The 14348-nt window shown below is 36.0% G+C and overlaps 1 protein-coding gene across 1 annotated transcript in view; it reads left to right on the forward strand.

The window, feature by feature from the left end:
- Ziz (dedicator of cytokinesis protein Ziz) overlaps nt 1–14348 on the forward strand; it is an 826359-nt gene that overhangs the window by 225100 nt on the left and 586911 nt on the right. Inside the window, exon 9 of the mRNA XM_090414187.1 lies at nt 5642–5725. Within this exon, the coding sequence (XP_090270313.1) occupies nt 5642–5725 (84 nt within the window). The remainder of the gene's footprint in view (nt 1–5641; nt 5726–14348) is intronic.

The raw sequence follows: 14348 nt of genomic DNA on the forward strand, positions 1-14348 counted from the left end.
GGGAGAACACTAAAGTGCCCCAGGCTGTAGTGCAGAATATGTCAAGAATGTCTTGTTTCCTTTTCGATTGTTGATTACCTATATTCTAACAGAAATACTGATATTTCGTTTACATGCTTATACATTATTTATGCCAAAATAATTGCTTAATTTATAATGATCAGTTTCACTTTTATTATCAAAAATTAGAAATTAAATCATACAATTATCTTGAAAAAGAGGATTTGAATTATTTTCAAAGAAAAGGTGCATATGCGTTTCATAATCTTTTTTTTTGGGGGGGGGGGATATAGACCTAAGCAATCTGCGGATATTTCAGATAATTTATTTCATAAATCGTTCGCAAGACAGCTGTTACAAACGTAAATCACTTGGGGAACATACCCATTCATTTTAGTGTAAAATAGTAGCAAAGGTTCAGTTACTTTAGATATCTAATCTAGAAGAAAATGTTATGTCTGCTGAGATTAGAATCATACGTGAATAATTTTTCTGACATGATTTCTCTATTCGTTATAATGTAACCAATTTCCAGATTTTTTTCCCTCCTGCAGACTTCATGTTATATGCAGTGATTTCTTCTTTGAACTATAAGAAAAAAAATCAGATAACAGGAGAAAAATATGTAGTATTTTCTTTTCCACTGGCTGAATTTACAATGTTCTTTCTTTGTGTTTTGAAGAGAAACTGCAAATGACTTTTTTCTTACTATTTTTGCCATTATAACATCTCATATAATTATAAGAGTGACATTTTACTGTTTTTTCTCCCACACGAGAAACAGAAATAAGGTGATAATAATATTGTTGATTCTGCCAAACTTCATTGTAGCAGAAATTTTTATTACAAAACTTTGTAATATATATATATATATATATATATATATATATATATCTCCGAAACAAGAAATTTGGAACCCATATCACATCAATGTTGAGTGTTGGCAAGGTGAAAATGTTCCCTTTATTATTTATATATTTCATTTATTAACTAGGGGGGCTATGCCCAACCCCCCGTGTTCCGGTATGGTAGACCAGTTCTCCTTCAATTGTGATAACTCGAAAGGGGGTTCAGCCCCTGAATTCTGATGACTCGAATTTTGAAGACTCGACACTAAGGGTAGCCCCTGAGTTTCAAAACGTTTCGATAAACATGACATAAAAAAGCTTATCATTTTATATATATATATATAAGGTAGATTTTATTTCATTATTTTGTATTGTTTTGATGAAATACTTTACCTGGAATACTCTTTCCAGTTTCTCTGTGTCATAAAAAGAACTTAAAAATTAGCCTTCAAGATGAAAAGGAAACAGTGCATTCGGGTATCCCTCTATCAATATTTGTTTTGATGGCCTTGAAAACAAACATTTTTTATTTCATACTGTTCAGAATTTAAAATTCTTGAACAGCGTGGAACACCTTGAAGCAAGGGTAAACACACAAAGCAGTTTTACACTCAGGGCACCAGATTTTTGTTTCCTTTCTGATATTTTTTTTATTACATACATAATATTTGCGTGGAGGTTTTTTTTTTATTAGCCGTTGGTGGTAGATTTTCGGGATAATGGTTGGAGTTAGCAGCGTTCAACCTCAGATGTCTGACAGGATTGCCTGTTTTTCTGCTTGTTGAAGAAGGTGCATGTGCATGCAGCAATGCTTTCGCAATTTCTATTCTGTATTCTAGATATGTTATGGTAGACAAACATTTTTTCTTGTACAGGAGGAAACTGTTCCAAATAACAAAATCCAAACACTTCAAAATTCAAATAACATGTCCAAAACACTTTTTTGTAATATTTTTTATGCTGTTTCCTCATTACAGAGTAGAATGATAGCTGCTGATCGCACCTGTCGACTCAATCCATAGTGTCATTGTATGCACACACAGCAATGGGTTTTTCTTTCTTCAAACCATGCTTCTCCACGGATTCCGCTGATGGATTGTGCAGGGAAGATAGCAGAAAAACATCTTTTTTGTCTTTCCAACGTAGTGCAAAGACTTTCCCTCGCTGATAAGTTCGGATTTCCCCCTTCGATAGCTTTCCTGAAGCCAGATCTGGAGGCATATCTCGCCTTTTTGCATTTACAGTACCATAACTATCTGTAAGATGCTGTAAAAGCAAATCAGCGAGTTCAGGACACATATATAGTAATTATCCATTATAATGCAGTAACCTTTCCCCAGTAAAGGGTCTAGTAACTGCATTACTGCACGCATCGACAAGGGGAGATCCGAATATTTATCGTGCTCGATTACAGTTTGCTTTCCCGTATAAGGTTTGAAATCCCAAAGATATCTACTTTCCGATTCGCAAAGCATAAAAAATTTTACTCCATACTTCGCTTTCTTTTTGGGAATATACTGCTTACATTTCAGTCCACCTTTGAATGGCATAAGGCTTTCATCGATACTCAAGTCTCTCTCAGGAATGTAGAGTGATCTACATTTTTGACGGATTTTCATCAGAAAATCATAAATTTTGTTGAGGACTGGGCAAGGATGTGTTGCCTGATCGTATTCTTCATTATTCTGAAAATGCAAATACTTCATGATGAGACTGAATTGTTTTTCAGTCATAACATCACGAAACATTGGCGTGTTCAGAATCCAGTCTGTAGACCAATACATTTCGAGAGCGGGCTTTCGAAATGTATTTCGAAACTTCGGGTTTTTCACTTTCTTTATTCTGATATTGCATTTGAAGGATGACAGTGATTTTAAATATTAATTTCACCTGTATCCGAATATCACATAATTTCAATTTATAATAATCAGGAAATATGTATATTGTCTGATTTATAATTTGCTAATTTATAATAATCACCACATAGTTTCAGTATCGAAAAATTAAAGTTATATGGAACAATTACTAGAGAAAAATAACGAATTAAATAAAAACTGTACCTATGTTTCATAACAGTTTTCGGGTGTGTGATAGTAATGCAATGGGGGGGGGGGGGGTTAAACTATCAGAGGCGAAATAAAGTTCAATTCTATTGTAAAAATATGGAAATGAAATTTCACATTTGATATACATATTTTGAATGATAAAAATAAGCAAATGTATCGCTTACTTTAAAAATTGGTGAATAAAATATCGGAATTATGCAGAAAATATAGATTTAAATCATAACTGTTAATTTCATTTTGTAATGACCAATTATACAAGGAAACCAAGAAAGTGAAAGTACAGATTACTATACAACATGAAGAAAAAATTTCTTAATATGATTAAAGAATTTCATGTTATTCTCTATAAAGCAAAGTTGCTCAAGCATGTCATTAAAGGAAATCTGTGAAGTATTATTCGATTTCGATGGTTTTGTACAAAAATAAAATTAATATAACCTGGAACGTCGGCAGCCGGTTTTCTTTTCTTTTTTTAAAAGAATATTCCAAATAATTATCGTGAATTAATTTCTTCGAGAACAAAGAAAAATCTTTTGTCTAGTAGCGATTAGAAAAAAATTAGCGCAAAAAAATAAAAAATTAAATTGGTTAAGTGAAGAAATTATGCAAGACCTTTATTTTGTCCAGAAATTAAAATTGTATTGTACAATAAAAAGAGAAAACAAAAATATAAATAATTTCTCTATTTTTAGTCTATCATATATAACTAAAATCCAGTTAACCAGCATGGAACAAGAAAGTCCGTTTCTTGTTATAGGCAACTGAGAGGCAGCTACGAACGGGAGATAATCCGATTAACCTTTCTCTTCAGCGTGAGGGTTTATCACACCTTCTAATGGACATGACAGTCAAATTGCACTTCTTATCCAGGTTCTTTAAACAGGTGGGCTGAATCTTATCCAGATTTAGTTGGACGTCTATAGACGTCCTAGCCGGTAGGAAGGTTAAGTAGGTATGTATTACAGTTTGGTTGGCTAAGTGCATTTTACCAGTCCATTCTCATTTGCTCTGTATCCATGTAGATAATAACAGGGACATTCCATAGGAAGATGAGGATTGAACATTGAATTAGAAGCCTACTCAGTTCTTGGCATGCCTTATAGGCCAGATGGAAATTTCATCCTAGTTATCTAGGACGTCCTAGCTTCAAATTTCATCCTTGCTTCAAATAAGCTAGCCCATGTTCTTATACTTTGTGTTTTATGTATGATCTTGTTCTCTCTCTCTCTCTCTCTCTGTGTGTGTGTGTGTGTGTGTGTGTGTGTGTGTGTGTGTGTCCTTTCTTTCATGATTATACAGTGATCAGAATACATTATGGAGACAATTACTGTGTTAGAGCAAAACTTTAGTTTAATATAAACCAAAATGAACACTCGACGTTTCAACCTTCATATCAAGGTCATCATCTGGAGCATACACATACAGGGTGTTCGGGATAAATTTGACAGTTTCGTAAGGAAAAAGAAAATCTTCTTTGTATCTATTAAATTTAATGAATTGACAAAAAAACATTACAGGCAGAGTTAATTACAATACTATCAACAAGATTTACTCAAAATAACCACCATTAGCATCGATCACAGCTTCAATTCTGCTTCGTAACCTCGAACAAGCTGATGCTACAGTCTCCCTGGGAAGGGCCGCAAAAACTGTTTTAATTTTATCCATTAACTGGGCTTTTGTATTACTGGAAGTGCGATTGGTGTCTTTTTCAACTGCGCCCCATACAAAATAATCCATGGGGTTAAGGTTTGGGGAGTTTGGAGGCCAAACATTTGGACTGGTGAAGTCGTAGAAATTTTCAGACAACCATTTTTGACTTTTCCCAGAGGTGTGGCAAGGGGCCGAATCCTGCTGCCATACATACGGCCTACCATTGGCTACCCTTGTTATCCAGGGCTTGACTACAGTTAGCAACTCCACGAACAAAGCCCGAATTCCAATGCCAGGGTTCTTCAACACCTGTTCCTGCAGATTTGCGAGGAATTCTGCTGTACGAACGCAATCAGATCGTCTGCTAGGGATCTTTCTTCTTGCTACATCCTCGTAGTCACCATTGCAAGTCTCTAGTTCATGCCTGATTGTTTTTACTGTATTCAGGGAGCATTGGGCAGCAGTCGTAATATCCTTATTTTGATGGCGGGCACGAATCATCATGATACAAGTTATTCTCTTCCATGATTCAGGTGGGTTCCAGCTATCCATCCTTTCTGACATCTTGTATATGAATGAAGAAGGGTCCAAACTTTTAAATGAAGAGAAGTGTGTGTTAATACATGTAACTTACGGAAAAATATAATTAATTATAAATATGTCAAATTTATCCCGAACACCCTGTATTTACAGAGAAACAAGCTGCGCTACAATCTACATGGTTTGCTAAAGTTGCTGACCAACCGTTACAACAATTATTGGCCTAACCTCTGGTGTGTGTGTGTGTGTGTGTTTATGCATGTTCTTGTGTGTGAAATTTACATTTAATTTTAATAAAATCCACGAGTTTGAGCATTCATTCAAATATATTAGTTGATCAGATTGCTGTGTAGTTCCAAACAGTCAAGTCCACCCCTTTAAGATTTTTCTCCATTACATTTTAATAATGTTTTGAATTGTATTGCATACAGAGATGGCTTCAAATGATTTTCCTATTTTTTTTTTTATTTAATAACTTTCTGTTAGTGTATGATTTATCTATAAATATTTTGTTTTTGCATTTTTTCCCTCCAGTATGCCAGAGAAACAGATGAGTCTATTGCTCAGGCTAGAAAGGAAAATAGACAGAATCTATTTTCTATATATCCAGATATGCAGGTACGTATAAAATCTTGATTCAGTTTTATAAATAATATGAGAGACATTCCAAAAGTAATAATTGTATGTGCACTTTACTTGGAGTGTGAGTGGCCTTGGAATGCATCTAGTCTGGTAGTCTGGTTTTGTTTTCTTGCCATCATCCTTTGGCTACAATTTAGTTTACATTTATGTATGACTAAAGTTATATTTCTCATTTTATCACATAAACGTTGGATGAGTCTTTTACAAACTTTTCTAGGCTTGTAAAACAGCATGCAGTAATTGAATTTTGGTGGATAAAAATGATAGTGTTATTATTGAAATTCTCTACTGATTAAAAGATTTTTATGGTGAAGCAGCTCCAGATGTGAGTCAGCAGGTATAACAAACAAGAAAGTGGCAGAGTTGATTTTAATGACTGATCATGAAATGGGCAGCCAGAATTCATAATTGCTGATTACACTGATTTCTATAAGCATAAAAGCTGAGTTATTAATCTGGGAGGATTGATGAGTAAGACCACAAAAGTCTATACATTGTTGCATTCATTTGTTGGGCTATCAAGAGATTAGATTTGAAGGTGTAGAACATCCTCCCAACAGCCTGGACTGGGTTCTTTTAGATTTTTGGTTATTTCCTAATTTGAAGATGCATTTCAAGGGAATGCATTTTGAAAATAATGACCAGATCAAAGCAGAGGTCAGAAAATGGTTCTGAAAGCAATTAAAGGGTTTCACTGGTGACAGTTTTGAAAACTTCATTATGTGACAAAGAAAGTGAAGGAAGAGAGAGAGAAATTGTGTTCAGAACTAATGTGTAAATTAAAGTAGATGTCAAACTATATATATATATATTCTCATTAAAATCTTTATAAGTTATCTCGGTTTTTTAAGTCATTAAATCTATGTTTTAAAATGTATCACAACAACCGAGTAAAAGCCTGTGTGTGTGTGTGTGTGTGTGTGTGTGTGTGTGTGTGTGTGTGTGTGTGTGTGTATATATATATATATATATATATATACACACAGGCTTTTACTTTTAACTGAGTAAAAGCGCGCGCACACACACACACACACACACACACACACACACACACACACACATATATTTTTTTTTTTCTTTTGAGTGGGGCGTTATCACAGTGGAAGCATTACTTTTGGAATATCCCTCTCTCTTAATTTTTACATATATTAGGCCTAGTAGTTTTGTGTATTTATTTAAGTAGTATATTAGTCTGGAATTACAGTAATAACCTGCCTTACAATGCTTTGCTTTCGATGATTCACTTGTATGACACTTTTCAATTATGACAAATGCCCATTCATACGATGGTTTTTAGTGAAATGATATTGTGTGAACAACTGATGTCAGTTTTTTTGTGAAATGTTTGGTTATGATATCATTTGCTCTCTATATCTCTCTGTGTTTTGATGTTTTGTTGTGAATTATAAACTGTTTATAACTATTATTTTATTTTATTGTTGTTAATAATTATCATTATTCATCTTATTATTATGATATCCTTGATGTATGGAGTAATTGCTTCAAAAAATTGCTAAATGAAACAAGCAGTGAGAGCACAGTGGTAAAAAACGCTAAACAGGTATGCTATCAGGAATACATATCCATACTTGAAGTATATCAAAAGCCTGAAATGTGGAAAGGCAGTAGGAGTAGATATTATTCAACCAGAAATACCCGAGCATGGATGTATAAAAGTCTTGCAGTGGCTGCACTGCATAGTTCAGAAGGCCTGGACAGAGGGACGAATCCCAGTGATTGCAGTAGAGCTCTCATAGTACCTATATACAAAATGGAAAATAAAACTGAACTTGAGAATTACAGAGGTATTTCTCTACAGAGTGTTCCTGGTAAAATTTATGCAAGTATACTCAAGAAACAGTTGAGAAGGATTGTGGAAGGGAAGCCTGGTGACGAACAAGCTTGATTCAGTCCAAATAGAGGTTTTCAGGCTCAGATGGATCAGATTTTCACTTCACATAAAATAGTTAAGAAATCATGGGAATATAACAAAGATCTGTATTTAAGTTTTGTAGACTTGCAAAAAGCATATGACAAAGTGGCAAGAGAAAAGCTATTCAAAATGCTACAGTTATATGGGACATTATATGAAGCCATACTTAGTCTTGATTTGAGTTGTAAGTCAGCAGTTAGAATAGAAGTACAGGAAGATGGTTTTGATATTAAATCCTGTGTCAGACAAGGATGTACATTATCCCCTCTGTTGTTCATTATCTATATGGATCATATTAGGAAGGAAAGTGCTATTAAACCTGATATCAAAATTTGAGATGTTAATCTCAGCTCTTTACTTTATGCAGGCGATGATATTATTATTATTATTACACCCTCCATGGAGTCGGCTGACACATTGTGGGAGGTTCATTCAACTGAAAACATATTTATCATATAGAATCTTAAAATGCTTAACACTCCTTGCATTAACAACACATTCTGGTAATGCATTCCATTCATTGACAATTCTCCATGTAAAAAATCTACTCCTCGCATCCCTCTTCACCACACTTTTACATAACTTCCAGGAATGATCTCTGGTTCTTCTCCTCTCACCTTCTACTCTTTTTATAACCCCTTCTGGATTAATCTGATAAAATCCTCTCACTAACTTAAATGTCTCTATCATATCACCTCTCTTTCTCCTATCCACCGAACTCTGCAATCAACATTTCTTCAAAGTCCTGACATCTTCTTAGTCACTTGCCTCTGGACCCCTCTCCAATGTCTCCGCATCACATTGAAAACCAGGTGATTAGATCTGAGCAAAATAGTTCAAGTGTGGCCTAACCAGTGCTTTATACAATGGCACAACTACTTATCCCTACATGTTAGAGTACTTCTTATCATAGTAGTACTACGATGTGCAGCCTTTCAAACAATAGCAATATGCCCTCTAAACTTCAGTCTACTGTCAACCATCACTCTCAAATCTCTAATCTTATCCACTTCCTGCAGTACGTCACCATTGATATAGTACATAGCCTTATATTTTTGCACTCCAAAATCCAACACCTTGTACTTACTAATATTAAAACTATAACTCCACTCTTTTGTCTAAGTTTTTACTTGGACAATAGACTTTTTAGTCTATTCAAATCTTCCTGAAGGGAATTAACATCAATAATGCAACTTATAATTCTTCGCAACTTTGCATCATCAGCAAACAAATGAAGATCCTCAGTCAGTCCACATGATATATCGTTTACAAAAAAGTTGAACAGCAAGGGCCCAAGATCAGAACCGTGGGGCACTTCACTGTTACTTGAGACACTGCTCCATCATATACAATCTGCTGGTATTGTTCAGAGAATCAATCTCTGATCCATATAACCAGTATACTATCTTTTCCCATCCTCTGCAGCTTGTATACCAACTTATCAACTTATTATGTGGTAATCTATCAAATTACCACATGATGCCTCCTCCATAATGCTTTTGTAAAGTCTAAGAATATCACTGTATGTGATTCTCCCTTATCTAACACACTTGTCACCTTATCATAAAATGCAAGTAAATTACTAAAATTACAAATTATAAATTGTAAATTACCCTTTACAAATCCATCCTTACCATCATAAAGAATGCTTTGTCATTCAACCCATTCCTGTATTCTATTCCTTACCAATCTCTCCAACACCTTGACCACAACTGCAGTTATACAGACTGGTCTGTAGTCGGAGACTTCTGTCTTAGAACCATGCTTGTGGAGTGAAGGCAAAATAGTACATTTTGTCTTCTTTCCACTCCTTAGGAATTCTACCTACTGCAAGACTTTCATTAAACAACCAGATCAAGGGCATAGCCAACTTAGTGCACATTCCTTAAGAATGTGTGGTGATATATCATCCATTACCACAGCCTTATTAACATCTCACCCAACCAACATCTGATACACCTCTGTTCCTTTCACTTCCAATTCTCCTAATACTTGCCTCTCTTCTCTCTTCTATATATTGCACATCATTTACATATGATATTACTATTACTATTCATGACACCTCCAAGGAGTCCGAAGATTCATCGCAGGAGGACACCCACTGTACAACCCTCTGTCTCCACCGCTACTGAACCGCTACATCAGCACCATCTACCATCCACAACCACCACAAATATTTTTTGTCTGAAAATTGTGTGTGTTCTGAAGGCCGATTTGTCTGTATGTGGGATGAAAAACCCTGCTATGATATATGCTGATAAAGTGCTCGTTCAATAATTCCACTATATCCTTTGCAGCTGTTAGTCTGCTGCCATGACTATCCATCAATGTTAATCTACCATAATTATTCTTTCTCTTGCTTGCCATGTAGCAGAAAAATTCCCTTCAGTTAATCTCAGTCTAACCAGCCAATCTCCTCTCATACTGCACCTTTTCTTTCTTTACCATGCTCATCACCTTTCTAGCCTGTACTTTATACTCTTCATGGATCCAATCCTCACCAACTGTCTTGTACCTCTTCCATAACATTTTCTTTTCTAGCACAGCTTGCTTGGTTTCACTGTTCATCTGTTTCACTCCTACTCTATTTGCTTGCTTAACCCTTGGTATGCAGTCATATGTCAGATATTGCCTTGTGAGTTTCCATGCATTGTTAACATCTTTTCTGCTTAGCTCATCTACCCAGTGTAGTGATGCTAACTGACTACAGAGCTTCCTATAATCACCTGCTTTATACTTCCACGTGTATTCATTTTTGGCAATAACCTTTTCTTGTTTTATCACTTCCCAAGCAAGTACCTCATGATCACTCTCACCAACTGGCAGCAGCGTCAACACTTTATTAACAATTACATCTTGTGAAGTTATCACTAAATCCAGAACTTTAAAGCCTCTAGTTGCTTCAATCACATGCTGCTTAAGATATCAGAAACTTCACAAACTCGCTCTCCCTGTTCCCATACACCATCCCCTCCTTCCATTCTATATTCCTGTAATTAAAGTCTCCCATCAGATCACCTTCTTTTTACATGCCCAACTAATTTGCCTAAACATTTCACAATCAGTATTCCCTGGCCTATAACAACATCCTATCAGCTATACTAGTTTATTTCAACTTCACACCACATAGATTCAAAATCTGTGCATTCACTATCAACTTCCACACTTTGCAGACACAATTTCTCTGCAATCATCAACAGCATTCTCTCTCCTCTTCACATTTCTGTCCTTCTGGAAAATTATATATTCCTCTAATTCTATTCCTGACATCACATCCTCCTCCTCAGACAACCAAGTTTCACTTATTCCAATTATCTTTGGGCATACTGTCTCAATGAATGCAACGAACTCAGCTCTCTTGTTTCGAATACTCATTAGATTTGTGTATAAACATAACAATCCCTGTGTGTTTGAGACCATTCTATCAGTACCAACATTCTCTACTTTAGCTGCTATACCACACCTCTCTCTTTGGTTTGACCACTCCAGTTTGCCTGATCCTGACTCTGATTTTCATTCCTACCTGTCTCATCCTCACCTTTCTGCATTTAATCATCTTGTGCTACTGCAACATCTTCAAGCTCATATCCCTCTTCCTCCTGTCATATAATCTGTTGATTTGTGCTATCCTGTTTCACAGGTAGACTTCTGATCATTTTCTACATTAACTTCTTGACTCTGTGCCTTCTCAGAAAAATCCAGTACAAGTCTGCAAGATTCTCTGACTAAACTGAATAACTGTTGTAATAAATTTGGTATGAGAATCAGCAATAACAAGACAAAAACAATGAAAATAGGCTGAAACATTGAAAATATCAACTGCATTGTGATGCAAACCTATGGAAGAAGCAAAACATTTCAGCTACTCAGGCACAATTTTTAGTGATGACGGTAAATTAAATATGAAAATAGACAACAGATTCAACAAAGCCGGTATGGTAGGAAGTCAAATGAATAAATTTATATGGAATAAGAGAGAAATCTCAAAAAACTAAATTAGCTGTATACAAGACAGTGTTCAAACCAATTTTAACTTATGGATCTAAGAGCTGGGTTAGAAATAAAACACTTGACCAAAGCCTAGAGACCACAAACATGAGAGTCCTCATATCTGTGGACAATGTCATATTAAAAATGAGAATATTTGGAAAGAACTTGACATTGTTAGCATCCAGGATGTGTTAGCAGAGCTAATCTCAGGTGGTATAGTCAATTAAACAGAACTTGACATTGTTAGCATCCAGGATGTGTTAGCAGAGCTAATCTCAGGTGGTATAGTCAATTAAACAGAATAGAGAAGATTAGCTAAATAAGTGTTCTTTGACAGGATGGCAGGTAAAAGACCCAGTGGAAGACCAAGATATAAGTGGATTGATACAGTGAAAAATGCCTTAGAAGACATAAATATAAGATCTGATAATATTAGAGGCTTGACAGATAACAGATTGATTTGGAAGAAAATTGTTGATAGGAAGTTAGTAATGTAAGTTTTTCATGTAGTACTATCATAATGTCCTGTAGAACCATTGAGGGCACATGTCAGGAATATGATGATTATTTTTATTATTATGATTCAGGACATCCATGGAGTAACACGACTCATTGTGAGACTCCTTGAAACCACTGACTGTTGTGCTCTCACCAGTCTATCAGGCAATGCATTCAACAGTTCAGCCATCCTCTATGCAAAGAAACCACTCCTTACCCTCACTGCTCACGACTTCCTTTTCAACTTCCAGGGATAGCTCCCTTTTTCTTGCTTCTTCTCCCTGTTCCATCAAACAGAAGAATTCTCTAATGTCAACCCTGTAGCTACCTCTCAACAGTTTAAAAGTCTCAATCATATCACCTCCTTCTTCTGTTTGCCAAATTCTGCAGACATTCCCTCAGCCTCTTCTCATGATTAACATTGGATGGCCCTGATATGAACTTTGTTATCTGCCTCTGGAATTTTTTATTATTATTATTATTATTATTATTATTACGGGCAACTCCAGGGAGTCATTAGACTCATCGAGGGAGGCCCCAAATCATATTCATCACAACTATTCGACATTCATACAGTATCTATCATACCTCGCCTTAAACTCATTCACTGTCACAGCATCCACCACAGACTCTGGGAGCGCATTCCACTCATTCACCACTCTAAAAGTAAAGAACCCAGCTCTAACACCTTTACTAACCACACTTTTGCCCAGTTTTCATGGATGTCCGCTAGTCCTCCCACAACCAGCCCTGTTCTCAAAAATATCTTCTGAATTAATTTTATAGAAACCCTTCAGTAATTTGAATGTCTCAATCATATCTCCCCTCCTCCGCCTATCAACCAATTTTTTGCAACCCACAAATCCTCAACCTGTTCTCATAAGGTTCATTCCACAGACCTGCTATCATCTTGTTCACTCGCCTCTGGATCCTCTCCACCTCCTCCCCATCAAGAAGAAACCTAGGTGACCAAATCTAGGCACAGTAGTCGAGATGGGGTCTTATCAAGGCTCGATACAGAGGAACAATAACCTGCTTGTCTCTGATTGTCAAGGTATTCTTCAGCAACCAAGTGATTTGATGAGCTGATTTGGCCACTTTTGCAATGTGCCCCCTAAACTTCAACTCCTTATCCACCAACACTCCTAAATCTCGTGCCTCATCAATTTCCTGGAGTACAGTTCCACCAATGTAGTAATCTGCTGCTAATCTTTTCACCCCAAAATGTATAACCTTACATTTTGCCACATTAAATTGACCACATTAAATTTTTCTATGGTTAATTTATCCTTTTCAAATCCTAAGGATCAAATTTGAGCACAATAGTCCAGGTGCAGTCTGATTAGACTTTATAAAAAGGAATGACACCTCTTATCTCTACTGGTTAGTGTCCTTCTCAGTATTGCAGCAATCCTCCAGGTTACATTTGCCACCTTTGCAATATGTTCCCTGAATTTCAAGTTTCTATCACTCATCATCCCCAGATCCCTTAAATCTTAACAACTAATGATGAAATACAGACAGGTTTGTTGTTTGACAGTTCCAGTCTGCTACCATCCTTATGTAATAGCACCATCTTATCCTCTTGCCACTCCTTGCTTGGGCACCTTTCAGTTCTTTAGCATATGCATTCAAAACCCATGGCAAAATCCTGTCAGGCCTATTGCTTTGTTCACATCCAGAGTAGTATTCAGTATTTGGAACACACTTTCTTCTTGCACTCCAAAACTGCCCTATATCTCTACTATTAAAACCTACTTCTACATCATAAAATGCCCCAATAAAGTTTTCATTGAACAACCTCACTATGTACTTTGCATCACTCTATTCCTGTTTTTGTTCAACAATATCATTTATTTCTCTTCCTACTGGTCACATAACGAAAGAATTCCTTAAGATTTTTTTTGGATCTCAGTGCCAATCTCTTCTCATATTCCAGTTTTACCTTTCTTACCACACTAGTCACTCTCCTCGCCCGAGAGTGACTTCTTATATTCTTCATGCATGTGCTCTCTACCATCATCCTTATATCTCTTCCATAATCTCTTTTTTACCTGCCGTTCCTGTTTGATATTATTTGTCATTCACTTAACACCAAATTGGGTTCTCTTCTTCACTTGCAGTATACAACTTGCTACTACTGCTAGTAAATATTCCTTCACAAGTTCCCAAGCACTG

This window comes from Typopeltis vanoorti, chromosome 24 (genome assembly GCF_054136105.1).
Source record: "Typopeltis vanoorti isolate ZY-2024b chromosome 24, IOZ_Tvanoo_1.0, whole genome shotgun sequence".
NCBI lineage: Eukaryota > Metazoa > Arthropoda > Arachnida > Uropygi > Thelyphonidae > Typopeltis > Typopeltis vanoorti.